This window comes from Phaenicophaeus curvirostris, chromosome Z, assembly GCF_032191515.1.
Source record: "Phaenicophaeus curvirostris isolate KB17595 chromosome Z, BPBGC_Pcur_1.0, whole genome shotgun sequence".
NCBI lineage: Eukaryota > Metazoa > Chordata > Aves > Cuculiformes > Cuculidae > Phaenicophaeus > Phaenicophaeus curvirostris.
The window spans coordinates 73,145,985-73,164,767 of NC_091431.1; the positions used below are offsets into that span (position 1 = coordinate 73,145,985).

At 41.8% G+C, this 18,783-nt stretch overlaps 1 protein-coding gene across 4 annotated transcripts in view; it reads right to left on the bottom strand.

Annotated features, from left to right (window-relative positions):
- ST8SIA5 (ST8 alpha-N-acetyl-neuraminide alpha-2,8-sialyltransferase 5) overlaps positions 1–18,783 on the bottom strand; it is a 71,482-nt gene that overhangs the window by 5,830 nt on the left and 46,869 nt on the right. For all 4 annotated transcript variants that reach the window (XM_069881012.1, XM_069881015.1, XM_069881011.1 and 1 more), the window contains 4 exons: positions 8,959–9,051; positions 6,385–6,471; positions 2,963–3,107; positions 1,028–1,140 (listed from right to left, as the gene is read on the bottom strand). In XM_069881012.1, coding sequence (XP_069737113.1) covers positions 1,028–1,140; positions 2,963–3,107; positions 6,385–6,471; positions 8,959–9,051 — 438 coding nt within the window. The remainder of the gene's footprint in view (positions 1–1,027; positions 1,141–2,962; positions 3,108–6,384; positions 6,472–8,958; positions 9,052–18,783) is intronic.

An 18,783-nucleotide genomic window follows, 5' to 3' on the forward strand; every position in this document is an offset into this window, starting at 1 on the left:
AAGAGGTAGACAATGGGTCTGAAAATAATGAATAGTGAGCATAGGACTGGTAAAATTTTATTTTGCATTTGATGTCAAATTAAACTAAGAATGCAATGAGCCAGAATCTGACCTAATTTTCGCTAGTATGAAATCAGAAATTCATTGATTTATGCACACTTGTTCTAATCTGACAGCAATGTACCCAAGATCAGAAAATAGGCCAATAGAGGTAAAAAAGATATTTCTTTTTCACAGAACAGGTCATGAATCTCTGAGCTAGCTGTCATATGCCATGACCTGGGAAAAGAGCTTAACAGGATTTAGAGAGGGATTAGCCATGCATATGAATAATAAAAATATCTTTCCCAGGTATATTAAGGATGATAAAAGTGCTGCTAAAATCCATTTTCCAGGGGTGTAAGTCATGGGACATCCCAGTCTATGCAAAACCTGGATAACTCCACATATGGTGGGGAGCACTATATGAAGTCATCCCATCTTCAAAGTCATTTGGGAGACTCTGCACATCCTAGAGTCTACAGTACTGATTACCGTAACTCTCATCATCCACCACTTGAGCTTTGCAGTACTTCAGAAACACACCTCCGAGGCATCTGAGCTGCACAGCACGCAGCTATGACACCTGCTCAAGCTGCTTGTCATGTAAGAGAGGTTGTACCTCTGGTTGAGAACTGCCCCAGAAAATCATGGCCACATTCACAGGACACTGCTCCTGGGCTAATGTCCGTGGAAGGATAAATCAGCGATGTCAGTAACAGGGCATGTCCTGAAAGAGCACTTCAGACTTTGTCAATAAATCAATGATTAACCACACAGAATTAAGGAAAAATAAATCCTCAAAGTATGATTTAAAAATAAATATTATGCAGTGAGGTGTTTTTTTCCCAAAACACTGTGTTTTATGCCAGATGTAAGCTTGATATGACCAGTTAAACAAATCCCACATTTCAATATGAGAATGGCTTCACAATCCTTTACTTGTCATTGAAATAGGCAAAAGGAAAAACGCCATTGTAGCAATTACCGAAACACAAAGTCTGCACTGTCGATCTCCCGGCCACATCTGCTGTTCTTCAGAATTCCTCCATTCCCAACCACTGCGCACTTCTTAAACTGGGAGCGGTGGTATGGCATATCCTGCAACATCACAGCAAGGAAACAGTTAAATATCTCGAAACATGGAAGCAATAAGTCTCTTTTCTACTTTTTCCTTTTTTTTTTTTTTTTTTTGTGCAGCTGCTTCTTGCTGCAGATGCAATAATTATAGGAAGTTGACACTGGTTCCAGCCTGCAATATTCCTGTGGTGTACATAAATGAATGGGATTGTTTTCTGAGCAATTAGAGATTGAATGGACAAGTAACTTGGTGGGGAACACAAGGGGGAAAGCAATAGCTGGTTTTGTCCAGACTTAATAACGGAAGAAGTCATTTCAGAAATTTACTTTCCCTTCTGATTTCTACATTAACAGTAAAATTAGCACACTCCAGGCGTTTTCTTCTGAGCTGCCTGCAAACTGCTCTCTCCTTAGGCTCTGATGTCCTCCTTGGGAAGTCTGCACACATAGTTCCAGAGCAGCTAGTAAAGCCCAAGAAGTCTCTCTAAGCCAGACAGCACATACAGCTATTTATCAGAACCTAGCCCAAATTTTAGTGCTTGCTACCACTAGCCGTACTAATCATATTAATAATTATTGCTTAGCACTTGTACTACCAGCAGTTCCCAGAGCCTGTGCTCAGGCCCTTTTTTTGGACATATGTAGGACACATCTTACTGTAATCTTCAGGCAAAATTCCATCTTCATGTGCAGACACGCAGCTGCTGCCAAAGCCAGAGAGAGTGCAACGCACATCTCCGAGAACAGAACTGGGCCGTTGGGGTGAGAGGGTTGTGATGCAGAACTGAGCTGTGCTAGACCTTATAAATATGTAGAGATGTGCTTACATAAGCATGAGAGTGCTCGTTTGGGCACATACATATTTTATCAATAATTTCATACCGCAAACTACAGAGAGATGCAATAGTGGAATGACATTTCTATGCGACTGTTCCCAGGATCTTCCCATTGCATTCGTAAGGCATGAGGCAAAGGGCACACAGTTACACCTGTCTCAGAAAAACAGCAGCTGTCTAACACAGAGGCATTATAGGGCTGTCTGTGCTTTATCCGGTAATATCTTAACAAAATGCCTCACCAATCCCTTTCAGGGAGATCAGATCTCTGCACTCAGCACAGGGCTCTTGCCCTTTTGGCCTTGCTCCTGTGGTTTCAGCCCTTCATCTCCCACATTTCCCACACTGCAGCCCCACTCAAGGCAGAGGGAGGCTTTGGCACATAGCTGGTTTGCATTGGAAAGGACCTTAGAGATCATTCAGTTCCAACCACTCTGCCATGGGCAGGGACACCTCCCACTGGACCATGTTGCTCAAAGCCCCATCCAACCCAGCCTTGAACACCTCCAGGGATGGGGCAGCCACAACTTCCCTGAGAAACCTGTGCCAGTGCCTCACCACCCTCATGGTGAAGAATTTCTTCTTAATGTCTCATCTAAATCTCTCCTCTTTCAGCTTAGAACCATCCCCCCTCATCCTATCCCTACACTCTCTGATCAAGAGCCCCTCCCCAGCTTTCCTGGAGCCCCTTTCAGTACTGGAAGCTGCTCTAAAGTCTCCCTGGAGCCTTCTCTACTCCAGGCTGAACAACCCCAACTCTCTCAGCCTGTCCTCATATGGGAGGTGCTCCAGCCCTCTGATCATCTTTGTGGCCTCTCCTCTGATGATAATCAGAAAATAGGATAGTTGGCTACAATACCATACCAAAAATAAACATTGACAAAGTACAAGCAATGAAGTTCTAGAAATGTCAAACAGCCAACTGCTAAATGCTTGGCTATAGGTTATCATCTAATACATCAAGTAGACGGAAGTTGATTCTGCAAATGGGCATAGGCATAAGGCACCTTTGGAAACATTTTGAAGATTTCTTGGTTGATATGGAAGATTCCACTGGTGTCCACTTCATACTTCAGTTTAGTTCCCAAGGGAGTATTTTTCTGAGTGGTGAACAGATAGGCAGGAGCATTGCAACACCTCGACAAAGTCGACCTGTAAAATGAAAAATACAGAAATAAGATCACGCAGCCGATACCATACTTTAGGAATTGCAATTATAGTAATAAGGCATTCTTCAGCATAAACAAACTTCTACCTTTAGGAGGGGTAAAACTATGGTTTGCTGGATTTTGCTTTAGAAAATTTTAGATTCAGTGAAATTGGTAGAGGAACTTAGAATTAAAAAGAAAAAGAAGAATGAGAACTCTGTACCTGTCTCTTCTAGGCTGCAGGAAATGAACACAAAAATTCTGCTCTGCTCCTGACCCAAAGCTAAGCCTCTGCCCCAAATATCCTGGGGAAACCATCCCAATAAATTAGTCCCTATCTGCTTTAGAAGTGTTCCGCTTCATATAAACCATTTCTTCATTTCTTGGCAGGAAATGCAGGGGTAAGTTATTCTCCTGGGGATGTGGTAGATTGGCAGGGCAGGGACTTAAAGACAGCGTTACCTAAAGACACTACACCCTTTACCAGACTGCTACGGTGCACAGCACGCTGATTACAAAAGGTCTAAAGGTCTGTATTTGTCTTTGATGTTGTATATGTGAATCAGGAAGACCAAGTAACCCAAACAGATGGGTGCCAAGCAGACCAGTCATAGCTGTAACTCCAAAATCTCAGGCAAATGCCCCAAATTTCCTTTGTCACTGGGACAAACTGGTGGTGTTCCACTGCAGACAAGAGTAGTTTTGAAATCTCAAAAATCATAGAATCATAGAATCACCAGACTGGAAAAGACCCACTGGATCATCAAGTCCCACCACTTCTATCAATGAGATTCATGGCACAAGAACATTCAGCTATGTCCTCCTTAGCGTAAGTTTTATAAGAAATTTAAATCAAATCATAGAAACATAGAGTGGTTTGGGTCACAAGCGATGTTAAAGCCCATCCCATCCAGTTGCAACTCCCTACCATGGGCAGGGATACCTCCCACTGGATCAGTTGCTCAAACAGGAAAAGCAGCTTTCCAAATAGGGGTCCAACTCTCAGCTCCCACCTTTCCCTAAATGCTTTTCTCTTTTTACTGGGGGAAATAAAAGCCCTGACTTAAGATTGCTCTTACTCAAGAGCTGTTTTGTTTCTCAGTCAATGCATCTTGCAGCTTTAATGAAAAATATGTCATGGCAAATGCACAGACATGAAGACAAGGCCAAAAGGCTCTCACATAACCTAGATGAAGTACCTTGCCTCGGGTATGTGGCTTCATTATGAGTTGGAAGAATAAGCAAGATTTCTTTATGGGCTTAATTAAAAGCACCAGAAAGCAAATACAGAATTATGCAAACATTTCAGTAATGTCCAATTACTATTATATACCTGACTCATGCAGAATGACACAATATGATGATCAGATCAAGGTACTGAGACTGAACAAGTAGATGAATAATTTCTAATAACAAAACCATTACATAACTACAAGCAGGTAGCAGGACTGAATTGTGATATTTGAGATATGAAAAAACCCTCTTCATTAGTTCTGCATTAAGGAATTGAAAGAGATATAGTTCTTTAATGTGATGTCCATCTGGTTCTCCAGAGGCAAGTTCCTTAATGTAAAAGCCTGATAACTGATGGAGAGATACAAAAGCTAGTGTGATTTTGTGCCTCCTCCCTCTCTGCAGCTTTAGTATCTGCCATTTAACTTTTGCTGCATTCTCCCTATGTCACCTGATGGTCCAGAACTGACAAGGTTCAAAAGCCTACAACTCAGTGTTGTTAGACAACCATCTTTTAGCTTCTTAGCAGTCTACCTCCAAACCCAAGAGACGCTGGTCTGCTTTCCAGGGGCTACAGTTTCCCCACACATTCACGCACTGAAGCCTCTGTCCTTTAAGATAAGAATGAAACAGACTTTGAACTTCTTTATTTTTTTTTCTCCATGACTAGCAGGATTACTGTGCCTGGAACCAGATAGCAAAGGTTAGATTACAACCAAAGGCCAGCAGCAGTTTCTTAAGCAGTGAGGTGGTTACAGCCAGAAATCAGCGTCTTTCACCTCCTCTTTCTCTCAATGCACTGCCTAGGATGGAGATGTGTCGTTGCTTGATGTGCTGGTGTTGGTGGCCTCACAGAGTGTGATTGTCCACCTCATGCTCCTTAGATCATCATTTCTCGTTGTTGCTACCTTTGGGCTGGCCACCATTCTTCTGTTTGCTCCATGTACTCTGGGCACGTTCTTTAGTTCCCTAACTCCAAGCAGCCTGTAAAATAGTGAGCTCCAATCCTGAATGACTCTTGTCTACAAGATGGGCTCTGATTATTGCCCATCAATAAATTTCCAGAAAAACATATACTAAAAATAACCCTAAAGATCTTATTTGTGGAGTTCAAGCTGGTAAAACTGGTGCTCGCTTTGGACTAACAATTAAGTTCTTTTTAAAGTTGTTAATGACTAACTCAACACATGCATTCTCACATTCTCTCATTAACTCGTGACAGCTATTTCCTGAAATTATGCAAGAGAATTTGGAAGAAAATTGTGGGGCCTTATTCTAAGCAACAGCTCAGAATCATGCCAGTGACTTACAGACTTTAAATAGTCTGTATTCCACTTACTCTGAAATAATGTGGTTTCTCTAGACCTATCTATGGCCCTTGAAAATTACAACATACCACATTCAAATATTGCTTTCACTTCATTCTACTGCTGCCTTTGTCTTTGTTGCTTTGTGTCTTGAAAGGCCTATGAAGACCTTCAGCCAAAAGGAAGTCACATGAAGAAAGACAGAGTACTACAGAAATAAACTGCAGAGGTTTCTGAAGACCAGAAAAAAATAATTAGATAGTTGGGGAATAATGGCTAAGAAGCCAACTTAAAAAAGGCAGTGAAAAACAAGCTCTGACAGTACCTAATACACTACAGGAAAAATCCAGTTTGAGTATTTTGTAGGCCAAATTTGCAGTGGCACCAACGATGTTACCATTATACACCCCCATAGACCTGTGCTGATGAGTCAGGTGCAGCCATTATGTCCTGGCTTCATCCTCACTTCTGCCTGAATCATACCTGGAAAAGCCTTTGCCACACCAAATTCCCTGTCTTTCCTAGGAAGACTGTTCCACAAGGCAGAAGAGTGCTCTTTCATTCTTGTTGATTTTTTAAAGTACAAAAACTCCATATTTATTCAAAAGGATGGTACTCCAATAGTAACAGTGTTGTAATGCTTACTCTTTCATTCCATAAGAAAGTTTGATCTCTCTACAGGAACCTAAACTCAATCTGAAGAAAATCTTACACAGTCTCATTAATGTGGACCATTCTTACTTGAATAAATTGGCTTCTGTAACATTCATTTCCCATTTGCACATCTGTAGGCTCTTCCATCTGTCAAACAACTCAGTTTGTTTCACCCTAAAAGATAAAAAGAAAGAATATACAAATTCACCTTATTACAAGGCCTTCATTTCCCAAAGCAGCTGCATCCAGGGTACTATGCAGTCGGCTTTCGATAAGGCAAACCAGTCAGTCTGTCCAGTGCAAAATTTATTGGTTTTATTTCTTTTATCACTTTTATTTCATTTTCTGGTCAGACATAGCAACCCTAATCCATATATACACAGATACTGATGGAGCTCTTAAGATCTTCAGGACTGATTTCTGTTCCCTCATAGTCATTTTCCATTTCTACAGGATAAAAAATAAAATATCAAGCAAGAAGCACCTGCATTACTGAAGTCCATCCACAGTCTTCTGGGATGCTAATAAGTGCCTGGTAAATACAGCAGCTGGGGGGAGTGGGGTGGGGAGGTTGCACCCAGGAGAAGGGCCCAGCAGAAAGGGTATTGGAAAAGAGGATACTTCAGGTGATTTGCCTAATTATCATTATATTCAGGTGAGGTTATCCAATCCAGCAGTTCAGAACTCATGGGTTCTGAATCCCATGACTTACAGAACAGGATTGTTGGTAAATCTATTATATGAACCACAGCAGCACACATGTAGGAATAAGCATCTCTGATGGTAAGAGGACACAAGAAGCTCTTTAGAGAAGGATGTCTCCCTCTCTGTTAATAACTATACTCTTAGTTATATAAAAAACTGATATTCCTACTTCCACTGAGCTGGTACAGGTTGACACATTTTTGGTAATGTTGTTCCAAGCACTTCTACCTTCGAGTTCATACATATTGTTCTGTATTTGGACGACAGAGATAACAAAGGTCATGCAAATATTTAGAGCTAGGGAGAAAAATCATAATCTGGCTGGGAAATTTTGAAGTCTGAGATTCAAGATTGATACATCTTAATGAGTTCTCTTCAGGCTTGGGGGCTTTGAATGTTTGAATAAAGCAAAGACTTTTAAGATAATAATATATTTAAAGTGAGTGGAACTTAGAATTTCCCAGGCTGTGGAAGTTACAGGAAAGAATTAGGTCATATTGTACTTTCTGTAGCCCACCAGAGCACATTAACTTGGAAATTTTCCATTACCGTGAGAGCTGACTTAAGAAATGTAGCGCATTAGAAGCAAGTACATCAGAAGAACCCCGCATAGTAAAAGAGCTTAATGTCATATGGTATCTGTCGTACAAGTAAGGCTAACCCTATCCCACCGAGCAGGAGTCCACCACTTTCTATGTGTCATTGTCAAAGATGAAGAGAAATGAGTAATTCTCTGTTCCATCTGATAAGTATGCAGAAAAGCAATTCAAAACTCCCCACCTTCAGCAGAATACGGGCAGAAGTGTCACATTCTCATCCCTTCCTTTTATTTTTAAGCACTGCAAGTCAGCAAGCAGTGCAAAGTTGTTACTCACATATCCTTCATCCAGTACTATATGCAGAAGACAAGGACACAACCTACATTTTTCTGTGCACAAAGTCAGTGAGGAACTCATGCTTAAAATTCATGCAGACCTGGAGCAAGAAATCGTATTTGCAGTAGCCTTGATTGCTTGATGCTATGCACTCCTATAGCTGCATTTTCAATTGTGAGTCTCAGTGCACTTCACAGGTGTTGCAGAATCACAAAATATTTAGGTTGGATAAGACCTTCAAGATCACCGAGTCCAACCATAAACACAGCACTGCCAAGTTCACAACTAAGCCATATACTAAGTGCCATGTTTACACATCTTTTAAATATCTCCATGGATGGTGACGCCACAACTTCCCTGGGCAGCATGTTCCAGGGCTTGAAAACCCCTTCTAGGAAGTAATATTTCTTAATACCTAGCCTAAACATCCCCTGGCACAACTTGGGGCCACTGTTTTTAGATATGGTAAGGAATTAGGCATAAACTAAGCAGTTACATATGCTGAAATTGCAAAAGGGCAAGACAAAAATAATCTGCTTTGCTCCATCCAATGAGCTACATTGGCAACCTCGCTTTTTTGCCTGATTCCATCTCTCTGTCTGCATGTATATATCTCACTCAACTCATTAATTTCCTGATGTACATATAGGACCACAAAAGACAAAATGCAGATATTTTATTACTTCCTAGAATTGCATTTTCCTACTTTTTAGTGAGTGCTATTAAGCTACGTGGATATTTGCTATGAGTCAGTCTGGCTGTTCTTATTCTTCAGTTACCCTCAGCAGGAACTTGGAATGTGATACTACAAATAATATTACACTATATTTCATTTTAAGCAGTGACACTGGGCCTGAAAAAAATGCCTCAGTGTATGTGAAATGCCTCCAGTTTTTTCAAATGGACCTCAGATCAAATTCAAACATGACTACTTGCACATATAAGAGAACCTCAGGAATCTCTGATGTGATCCCTGTTGAGGGGATTTCTTAAGCCTTGCATCTTTTACAATCTTTTTGTGAGTTATTATTTCGATCCTGCCTGAAAAGTAACTTTTTAGAAAACATTAATTCATACTTACATAGACAAAACCTTCACCTCAATGATGTCTTGTCGTAATTCCAGGCATTTGGTAGAGTTATATTCCAACGGCCCTTCGTAAAACTCAAAATACCTGATGAAGAACAAGAAAAGAGATTATGAGGAAGTCTTAGATGTGAATACTTGCCCTACGTATCAATGGAAATTTGCTTCAAGTTGTCACTTATGATTTCTACCTAACTTAAAACTATACTCTCTGGCCTACAGGCAGGTTATTACTTCACAGGAGAACACAGATGTTGTTGTTGATTTTAGAACAGCCACCCATGTCCAAGTTTTCCACCTCTGCAAGGGTTCATCTATCTTGAAGGCACCAACAAGGACCAGATACCTCAGGGGAAAATTAAGGAACACTGCTCCCATCTTTTGCATGTCTGGATGTACTGAGAGTTTAAAAATCAGTTCCTTAAATTTTGTTCTTGGGTGGAAAGCAAAGTGCTGGAGGTCGTACCTTGTCTGTGGAGACTGTTACGTACCTCTACACAACTGAGCTTTTTGATAGGATTTAATCAGGCTGTCCAGTGAACCAAACAAGACTTTCAAAATGGCAAAAAAATTTAAGGCTTTAAACCAAATGTTTTATCAGTTTCACCACTTATCAATAGAAGTCTGGATTAGAACCTAATACCTAAGAACTGTGCATACCCCTACAACATTTGTGAGCATAAGGAAGAATCATAGAAGCATAGAATTATAAAAACTGGAAAAGATCACCCAGTCCAACCAAAATACAAGGAGATAACCTGGAAGAACAGACATTATGGCCAAGGCTAGAGCAAGTTACTTTGATGGATCCTTTAAAATCTTAGAACTCATGAGGCTGTAACTCCAAACTATCATTTGAAATTTCAATAAGAAAATAAAATACAGAATACCCAGAAGAGCTTTATTTAAACCATCATTGGAGATGTAATATGTTGGATTTATATCACTTTAAAATAACATCAAAATTCATATTTGACCTGAATGTCTGTTTAGGCCTGAACATATGATCCTTAAGTAGGAAAACCTTGTTAGTTTCCTTTGTATTTCATGTTTATAGTTAATATCAAATTTTTGGGGGATCCAAAACTGATCTGTTCTGGAGAAGTGCTAAGAAATCACAGGGGAACTGTAGGAAGGGAGAGTGTCCAGAAAATAACATTTCCAGGTACCTCCAACAGCACCTCCAAAGGCAAGAAGCATCTAAAAACAAACAGCCTCTGAACTTTGCCTTGTAAGAACATCCAGAAATCAATCTGATACAGCAGGGAAGAAAGAAATCTATAGAAGAGAGGAAGGGACTGTAGTATGCAACTGGAAAGAAGCCTAAGAGCTTCCAAAAGCAATCTCCTACCAATAGGTAAAACATTCTATCCTATCAAATGCTTCTTTAGGATGTGTCTTCTTCACCTCTCGCTGAGGTTTTCACCACCTCAGCTTTGCCAAATCCCAAACTGATCATTTCCATGATCCCATGAGAGACAAAACCCTTGAAACTGAAAGGAAGACGGCCATGCCTAGAAAGTGGCAGGAACATCATAAATTCCTAAAGTAAATTCATAACTGTCAAAAAAACCAAAACCAAAACCAAGCAAACAAAAAAACCCCACATAGTAGTTCAGTAATCTTTAAGCAATGTGACTATTTGGAAATGTGTTTGCACTGTCTTCAAGTAAGCAAATACATTTTCATGAGTTTTGTAAAGGAAATTATGTACTTAAAGCACTCCATAATCAGTGACAAATCTAGAAGAAGACTTCCTCAGCCTCCCAAAGGGAGATGAAGCGCACGTAACAAGAATCTTCATCTGGCCTCTCATCAAAAGATCTGGGTTCTCCCTCCAAATCAATCATTCACCTGGACATCATCCTTTACTAAAGAGCTGAAATCCATTGCACTGGCACATTTCATGTGTGCTTGGCCTGTGGTGCTGGATCTCAGCAACTTGTATTTTGGAAGCTGCACCAACTTAAATTAGATTAAGAGAGATTAGATTCACAAACTAAACTGAAATCTCTGCTGTGCAGCCACCACCACAGGACTTCTCTCTGGTCACAGAATTTTACAGAGGTGAAGAAGTACCCTCGGGCTACCAGTCCAGACAACATGTTGTTCTGTAATGTTTGTTTTTCTTACTGTATTTTGTGGTATTCATTCTTTACTTTGGTTTTTTGAGTCAGACAAGATCGGGACCCGGAACATGCATGTTTACACAACAGCTAGAGGCAGCTACACATCGCCACACAAAACTCAGTGCATTATATACCACTCCTACCTCTTCAGGCATAAAGGGGAGAGCAGTAGCTATCAGCATCATCCTTGCCTTTCACCTAACACTGGATTTCAGCACCCTGTATGTGCTTCAGTGCAGATAAGAATGGCAAAAATCTAGATTAACATGCATTTCCATATTTCCTGTGGACTTCTGGCTCTGCAGCTGCATTAAATAACTGCAGCTCAAAAGTTAAACAGCACATACTGTCACTTGGAAATGCTGTAGCAGGGGAAAGCTGGCTTCTGCCCATGGCCCTGAAGACGAAGATGCCATTTTATGAAACAGAGATGAAATTCCCTGAATTCCAGCCACTCCCTTTGATCATTGCCTATTTACCCAATCCACAAACCAAAAACTGAAATGAAAACGGATGTCTTACCAAAGAGGCAGAAGAGTGAAGAGTGAACGATTAGGCAGAAAAATAAACCACTTCTATATCTGAAAGGAATTAACTGCATTTTTAGGAGAGTTACTCCACTAGCCTACAGCTTAGAAAAGCACAGAACTGTCCTATAAGTCTCTAACTCTCGCAACAGAATCATAGAATCACAGAATTATAGGATGGTTTGAGTTGGAAGGGATCTTAAAGATCATCCAGTTCCAACCCCCCTGCCATGGGCAGGGACACCTCCCACTGGATCAGGCTGCCCAAGGCTCCATCCAACCTGGCCTTGAACACCTCCAGGGATGGGGCAGCCACAACTTCCCTGGCCAACCTGTGCCACAGCCTCCCCACCATCATTGTGAAGAAATTCCTCCTTATGTCCAGTCTAAATCTGCCCCTCTCCAGCTTATACCCATTGCCCCTCATCCTGTCACTTAGGGTTAATGCTGCTGGTGCTGCAGCACTTAGGTTGCAAGCATTAATGATGCTACAATAGCATTAAGGAATTTGCAAGACAGTATCTGGTCAATGCAATAAAACACAAAGTCTTTCTGCTCTTCATCCCAACAGCCTTCACGCTATTTATTCGCTCCACAGCCATCCCCCTCCTGCTACAGACACCAAGGCAAATTAGCAGAGGCAGCTCCCTGGAGCACCAGCCAACCTATTACCGCAGAAGTGCTTGACGTTGTACTTTCCCAGAATACAGCTTTTACACAAGACCAGGCTCTAGCACAAGGAACATGGGTTCCCTCAGCCCCCGCAGATGTCCTTTAAATCCAGCTCCTCTGCTTGGCAGGGTCTGGTCCTGTTGGGAGTGTTTGGAGACCAGCCCCCACATTCTCCCAGAGGAAGCATCAGTCTCACCCACTCCTCAGGCTCTGAGTAAAGCTTCTGCCTATTAACTCCCACTCTAAACCATGTAGTTCCCTGTGAATGAAGACACATTTGCCTGTCAGAAAGCTTAATTAGCCCAAATGGAAACTGTCCTCCCCATCATCTTCCTCAGTCTGATATCCAGCTAAGAAGCAAGAGTGCAGCGTGGTTTATTTTGATTCATGCACTTCATTACTGCCAAGTGACAAATCTGACAACACTGTGTTTCAGCTTTACAAGAATGACAGTCATGTTTAATATCCATAAAACAGAGTTGATATGTCACTATCAGAATGTCCTCTCCCTGCGAGGCCTTTGCTTCCCCTGCTGAAATTCAAATAATTTTTATCCCTCAAAGGTCACAAGTCTACAGGAAAACAAACACAAGAATTCATTATTCTTTTCAACAGGGAACACAAATATATCTGAATCACAACAAACAGCACAGCTGAATCCAGTATTGCATTTTCCCAGAGTACTGGGCACTACACATGACCTACTGCTCTATGTCCATTCAGGTCAATTGTAGCTTTCAAATCCACATTTTTCCGGAGTCTGAACGTGACACAAGCTGCAAGTGCTCAGAGAGGATTCATTTTCTATGGCTTTCAGCACTGAATGCCCAGAAATGAGATGCTATTCACTCTGCAGTTTTCCACTTTTGACTAACTGAGACTCTTCTAACCTTAATGTCTCCCATCGCAACCCCACTTCCAGCTGAGCAGCTTTCTGAGCTCACTAGCGAGAGGCAGATTTGGCAGCTGAGACCACAATTCTGCTTCCAAGTGACACTTGGGTTGAGGCACTGATTTACCTGATATATTGAACAAAGGCTTTAAAATATAATTGACTGTAATTGTCAGGCATCTTTTAAACAAGATCATTTTCTCCTGCACAAGCCATCTTCTCATTTCACTTGTTCCTGCAGTGCCAGTTCTGTGCTGTTTGCAGTGAGATTGCAGCACTTACACTGCAAGCGAGCAGGGTATCACAGGAAGGAATCCACCTACCCTGCAGGAAAAACAAAGATCTTTCCAAAAATATACATTATCCAGTGACTAAGAAATGAGAATAAATGAATGAAGCCCTGCAGGCTTCTACAAAATGCTTAATAAGAGAACTGTCCAATTAGCAGTGCCTGCACTCATCAGTACAGGCAGATAGATCCATGGCCAACCTTGGGTCTAGATTCACCTTCCCTACTCGGGAACCTTGCAAGGGTTCCAGAGCACAACGCCCGATGTACACAGGGACTCATGTTCATCTGGCAAGGCCAACATGGGATCTTTAGACTGTTGTCGCAAAAACACTGCTGAGGTGGAGCATATCACAGCTGCAGGGTCTCCAGGACACTCATCCAGAGCAGAGCAAACCAGGCTTTCACTTAATCAGAGAGTCCACTGTGAGTGAGCGACCATATCCCACCAGTCATTGCATCTATTAATATTTGTGTGTGACTACATGAAAACCTACAAGACGGCCCCTCTACTCTGCTGTCACGAGGCCTCACCTGAAGTCTTGCATTCCGATCTGGAGCTGTCATGGATGTGTTAATGAGAGCCCAGAGGACGCCACAAAGACAATCCAAGACCTAGAGCATCTCCCCTCAAGGACAGACTGATTAAAGTTGGAGTTGTTCAGCTTGGAGAAGAAAAGGCTGTGGGGAGACCTTAGAGCAGGTTCCAGTACTGAAAGGGGCTCCAGGAAAGCTGGGAAGGAGCTCTTTATCAGGGAGTGCAGGGACAGGACAAGGGGCAACAGTCTTCATCTGAAAGAGGGGAGATAGAGATTAAATATTATGAAGAAATGTTTTTTTGTGAGGGTGGTGAGACCCTGGCCCAGGTTGCCTAGAGCAGTGGTGGCTGCCCCATCCCTGGAGGGGTTCAAGGCCAGGTTGGATGGGGCTTGGAGCCCCTGATCCAGTGGGAGGTGTCCCTGCCCATGGCGGGGGGGTTGGAACTGGATGGGCTTTAAGGTCCCTTCCAACCCAAACCATTCCATGATTTTATGATTGTATGAAGATTTGGTGAAAAAGGTTTAAGGGCCGGAGATCAATACAGTGGTTTTTTCCCCCCTCAAAGACTGCATCCTACCACTTCACACAGCATTTTCTCCTAAGATTACTTTGACCCCTTTTGGAAGGCACAATCCTCCTTGCGCAAAGAATGAAGCTGATATAGAGGCTGATTGACAGGTAAGTCCATCGCAGGCAGCAAGGAGGACCCTGGGCTCTGCTCTCACAGAGTCTGCCTTGACTACAAGATTACCACCAAGAACAAGAGTAGCCTCTGAAGTTAATGGAAATCATCATGACCTTTCACGCGACACCTTGCAAAAGAAAGCACCTGTGGACATACTGATGTTAAATGAGATCTGCCTGCTCTGAGAACTGGTAAGTGAAGCAGAAATGTTTGATGCCCTTAGATTAATTTACACTTCACTAGGATTGCGCTACAAAAAGTCACATTGCTGTCTGTGTTTTTCCTGCTGTTTGAGGGCCTGTTTTGACTTGTTCACACCAGGATGGTGCTTGAAAAACTGAAATGAGAGAGAAGGTGCTGTGGGCACAAAGGAGGCAGACGGAGAATCATAGAATCACAGAATCATAGAATCATAGAATAACCAGGTTGGAAGAGACCCACCGGATCATTGAGTCCAACCGTTCCTATCAAACACTAAACCACGTCCCTCAGCACCTCATCCACCTGTGCCTTAAACCCCTCCAGGGAAGGTGAATCAACCCCGTCCCTGGGCAGCCTCTGCCAGTGCCCAATGACCCTTTCTGTGAAAAATTTTTCCTAATGTTGAGCCTAAACCTCCCCTGGTGGAGCTTGAGGCCATTCCCTCTTGTCCTGTCCCCTGTCACTTGGGAGAAGAGCCCAGCTCCCTCCTCTCCACAACCTCCTTTCAGGTAGTTGTAGAGAGCAATGAGGTCTCCCCCAGGCTGATGAAATTATTCTACCACCTCCTCCTTGGGGACAACAAATATAAAAAAAAATGGTTCACATTCCTCCTGGCTACCACCTGCTGATGCCAATGTCACCAGCATGAACTGGTTTAAATCTTTTACCATCTTCATCTCTAGTTGTACTAGATGCAGTAGATGTCTAACTGATCGTGAACTTCCAGAGTGTAGCTGTAGCTAGGAACAAACCTCTGTCATGTAGAGGGGGGCTGGAATTAGATCATCTTTAAGGTCTCTTCCAACCCAAACTTTTCTATGATTCTATGTAAAAAAATGAAAATATAAGCAAGAGAAACTGGTTGTGCATCTTTGTGGTAGCAGCTCTTCTGAATTACTGCATCCAGCTCTGATATTTCATCTTTGAAGGTATAAGACAATGGTCAGAAGTTACAAAAGGACCTGCAGAAGTTGTTAGGGTTCTAAAAAGCATGAAAGATGCGGGAAGCTTAATCTAAACATACGGCAACTAAGTAGTGAAACACCGCACCAAGAAGATACTAAAGGTGGCAGGAAGCTTTCCAATACAACATAGTAAGGAAAAACAGTATCCAATGTCTGGAAGCTAAAGATAGAAATGGCATCTTTAGTTCACAGCTGATTTTATTTCTAGAAGGACCAGAGTAATCAAACAAAATTCAGGAGCAGAAATTCCTGTACATGGACTCATGTTTCCCAGCACATCGATGCGGCTGAGGTTAAATGCTATTAATTCATGAACATCCTGACTGTCCACCAAGGATATTTTGAAATGTTTGGCTAGATTTTTCTCCTTAGAGTGTCACAAGTTTTACTGGCTTTTGATAATAGAAATGTCCATCCACCAAGACAACAGCAATTTTCCAAGATATCCTGCCCATCTTCCAAATTAAAAATTCTTGTTTAAAAAACAAAACAAAACAAAAGTGCTTTCATGAATTAACCCTAAATTCATAAATTTGGTCTTCCACAGCAGAGAAGTGGCTTTTCTATTTCGGCCATTTAAAAGCAGCTCATCAATAGCTCTATATTCCTCCCAAGTAACTTCAGAAAGGCTCGCACATTCATCTCGTCTATATCATTTCTCAGAGGTGCTCCTACCCTGTATTCCTTATTTCATGTAGTCCCATCACTTTACAGACAGTTTACAGACCAGTACAGTTAAGATGATAGCTGTGATACCCTGAGGATACGCTTTTCATCACAACTGTGAAAGCCCCTGGCAAACTGGCACTGTCTGCTCACTGCCATTCTGATTTTGATCCCCTGCCTTCATGTCTCAACACACAGATTATCTGGGATTGCCTGGCTCTGCTGCCCAATGCCACCTCAGCGCATGAACTGACCAAATACCCACTGGAGCCAATGCTATGTTGTTCCCTCCTTATCCACCCACTTATCTGGGAGCCAAGTTTCTCCAAATTTTCAGTCTAATATGCTACCGGATACAGCTCTGCTGCAGCAGCTTGATTGTAACAGCAGGATCTAAAGCAGAAACAGCCCTAAATGATGTGGCAAAGTCCAGGCTAGCTCCTACAGTTTGTTTAGGAAACTGAGATAAGCCCACCTTGTAGACCGTATTTCTGAATCACCAGCATAACCCTCACAGACTGCCATGCATCTCCCCTAAGAGGCTTTCCCACTGTACAGCGTGCCACTCCTAGAATGATTTATTGGAGACTTCTAGTTTTAGGGACACTTTGATGTTTCTTTTCTTTCAGTCACTGTATCAAAAGAACATCGGCTCCGAACAAGCAGCAGTGGTGTACGCTGCAGGCAGTCCTATTTTACCAATGTCATTTCAGAACTCTTCCAACTCTTAATGAACTGCTATTTGGCTGTTTTAATCAAGCAGATTCCCATCACTCAGATTGAAATAAGCTGCTGATATTGTTATCCTTATGACCACGGGGGAGGCATAACAAAACACATGACAACACTTACACATCAATAACATCCCAAAACACGCATTTTAGTTCATCATTGCAAGTAACATCTTTTTTCTTTTCTTGTGCTTCTCGAGATTTTACTGTTTTTCTGAAGTACTATGACTTCAGGAACAGCCAATTATTGCCCTTGCCGATAAGGTCGGATGTCTCAAGCCATTACATTCGTTCTTGGAAAACATGTATTTGATAAATCCAATTGATTACACTTGCTGTTTTGTAGCCACGGGGTACAAAGCTCCAAATTTGTCATACTGGATAATTCAGCGTGCAAACTGACGGGCCCAAAAGCATAAAGATCACATATACTCTTGCTCATCAAAGGCCACTGTGGTCTCACTGCCCAAGTTCCACATTGAATCTTATTTTTAACTCAGGTGAACTGAAGGCGTCAGAGAACACCGTGACCCAGGTAATAGGGCAGATAATCCATCACATCATTAAGGCAGCTTCTTAGCAATGAAAAATGCTTGAAGCATGATGACCCGCAATCACAGTAAGTTGCAAAAGGTATTAAAAAGAGAACAGAGGAATAAGGGCTCTAGGAAGTAGTTTCATGAATCACTTCTCAGAACAAGCATCAGATAGAACCCTTTACTTGATTCCCCACAATGATTTTGTAAGATTTATGATACTTAGTACAAGATAAAAAGCAAAAGGTAAAAATCTGAGCAATGGCTGACATATAAGAATCAAAAATAAGCCAGTATTAGACAACTGTTTGACACTGCATCTAAGTGAGCCTTTCAATGGGCTGCAGCCCATCTAGTCCTCCTTTAGTTGAAAGTGTACATCCCTACGGATCTGGGGACTTGTTGTTTCTCTTTTACTCCTTGCAAGTACTCAGAACTTCTTTGCTGAAGACCTGCTGTGATTCAATATGCATCAAAATTAAGCTCTTGGTCACCAAAAATCCTCAGCAGATAGACTTCTCTGTCAGGCATTTACCCACAGCAATATTAGAGCCACAAACAGGATCCACAATCTGAGTCATACTATGTACTGAGCTGAGCTCATGATTTTAGCTTTTATCTCCATGGACTGGTTCCATGCAATCTGAAGACTTTTCACTGGGGTGAAAAGCCTTGGTTAACTTGGTTACTCTGGCACAGTGGAGCTGTCTGCAGTCAGAATACTGCTTATTTTATGAAGCTCTATAATGAAATCCCCTGTACAGCAAAAAGCATTCCAATTGCAAGTCACTCTTTAACTCCGCACATCAGTTAAAATCTGAATAACCTTGTAGATTAGTTAAAATCTGAATCAGTTTCTACTGAAACCAGACAACATGACATTCTTTGTTTCTGTCCCATTTTTTTTGTGCATTCTTTTTCATGCAGTGTTTAATCATCACTGTAAACTGGTTTTGATATGGCCACTGCTCTTGTGCAATTCTAATG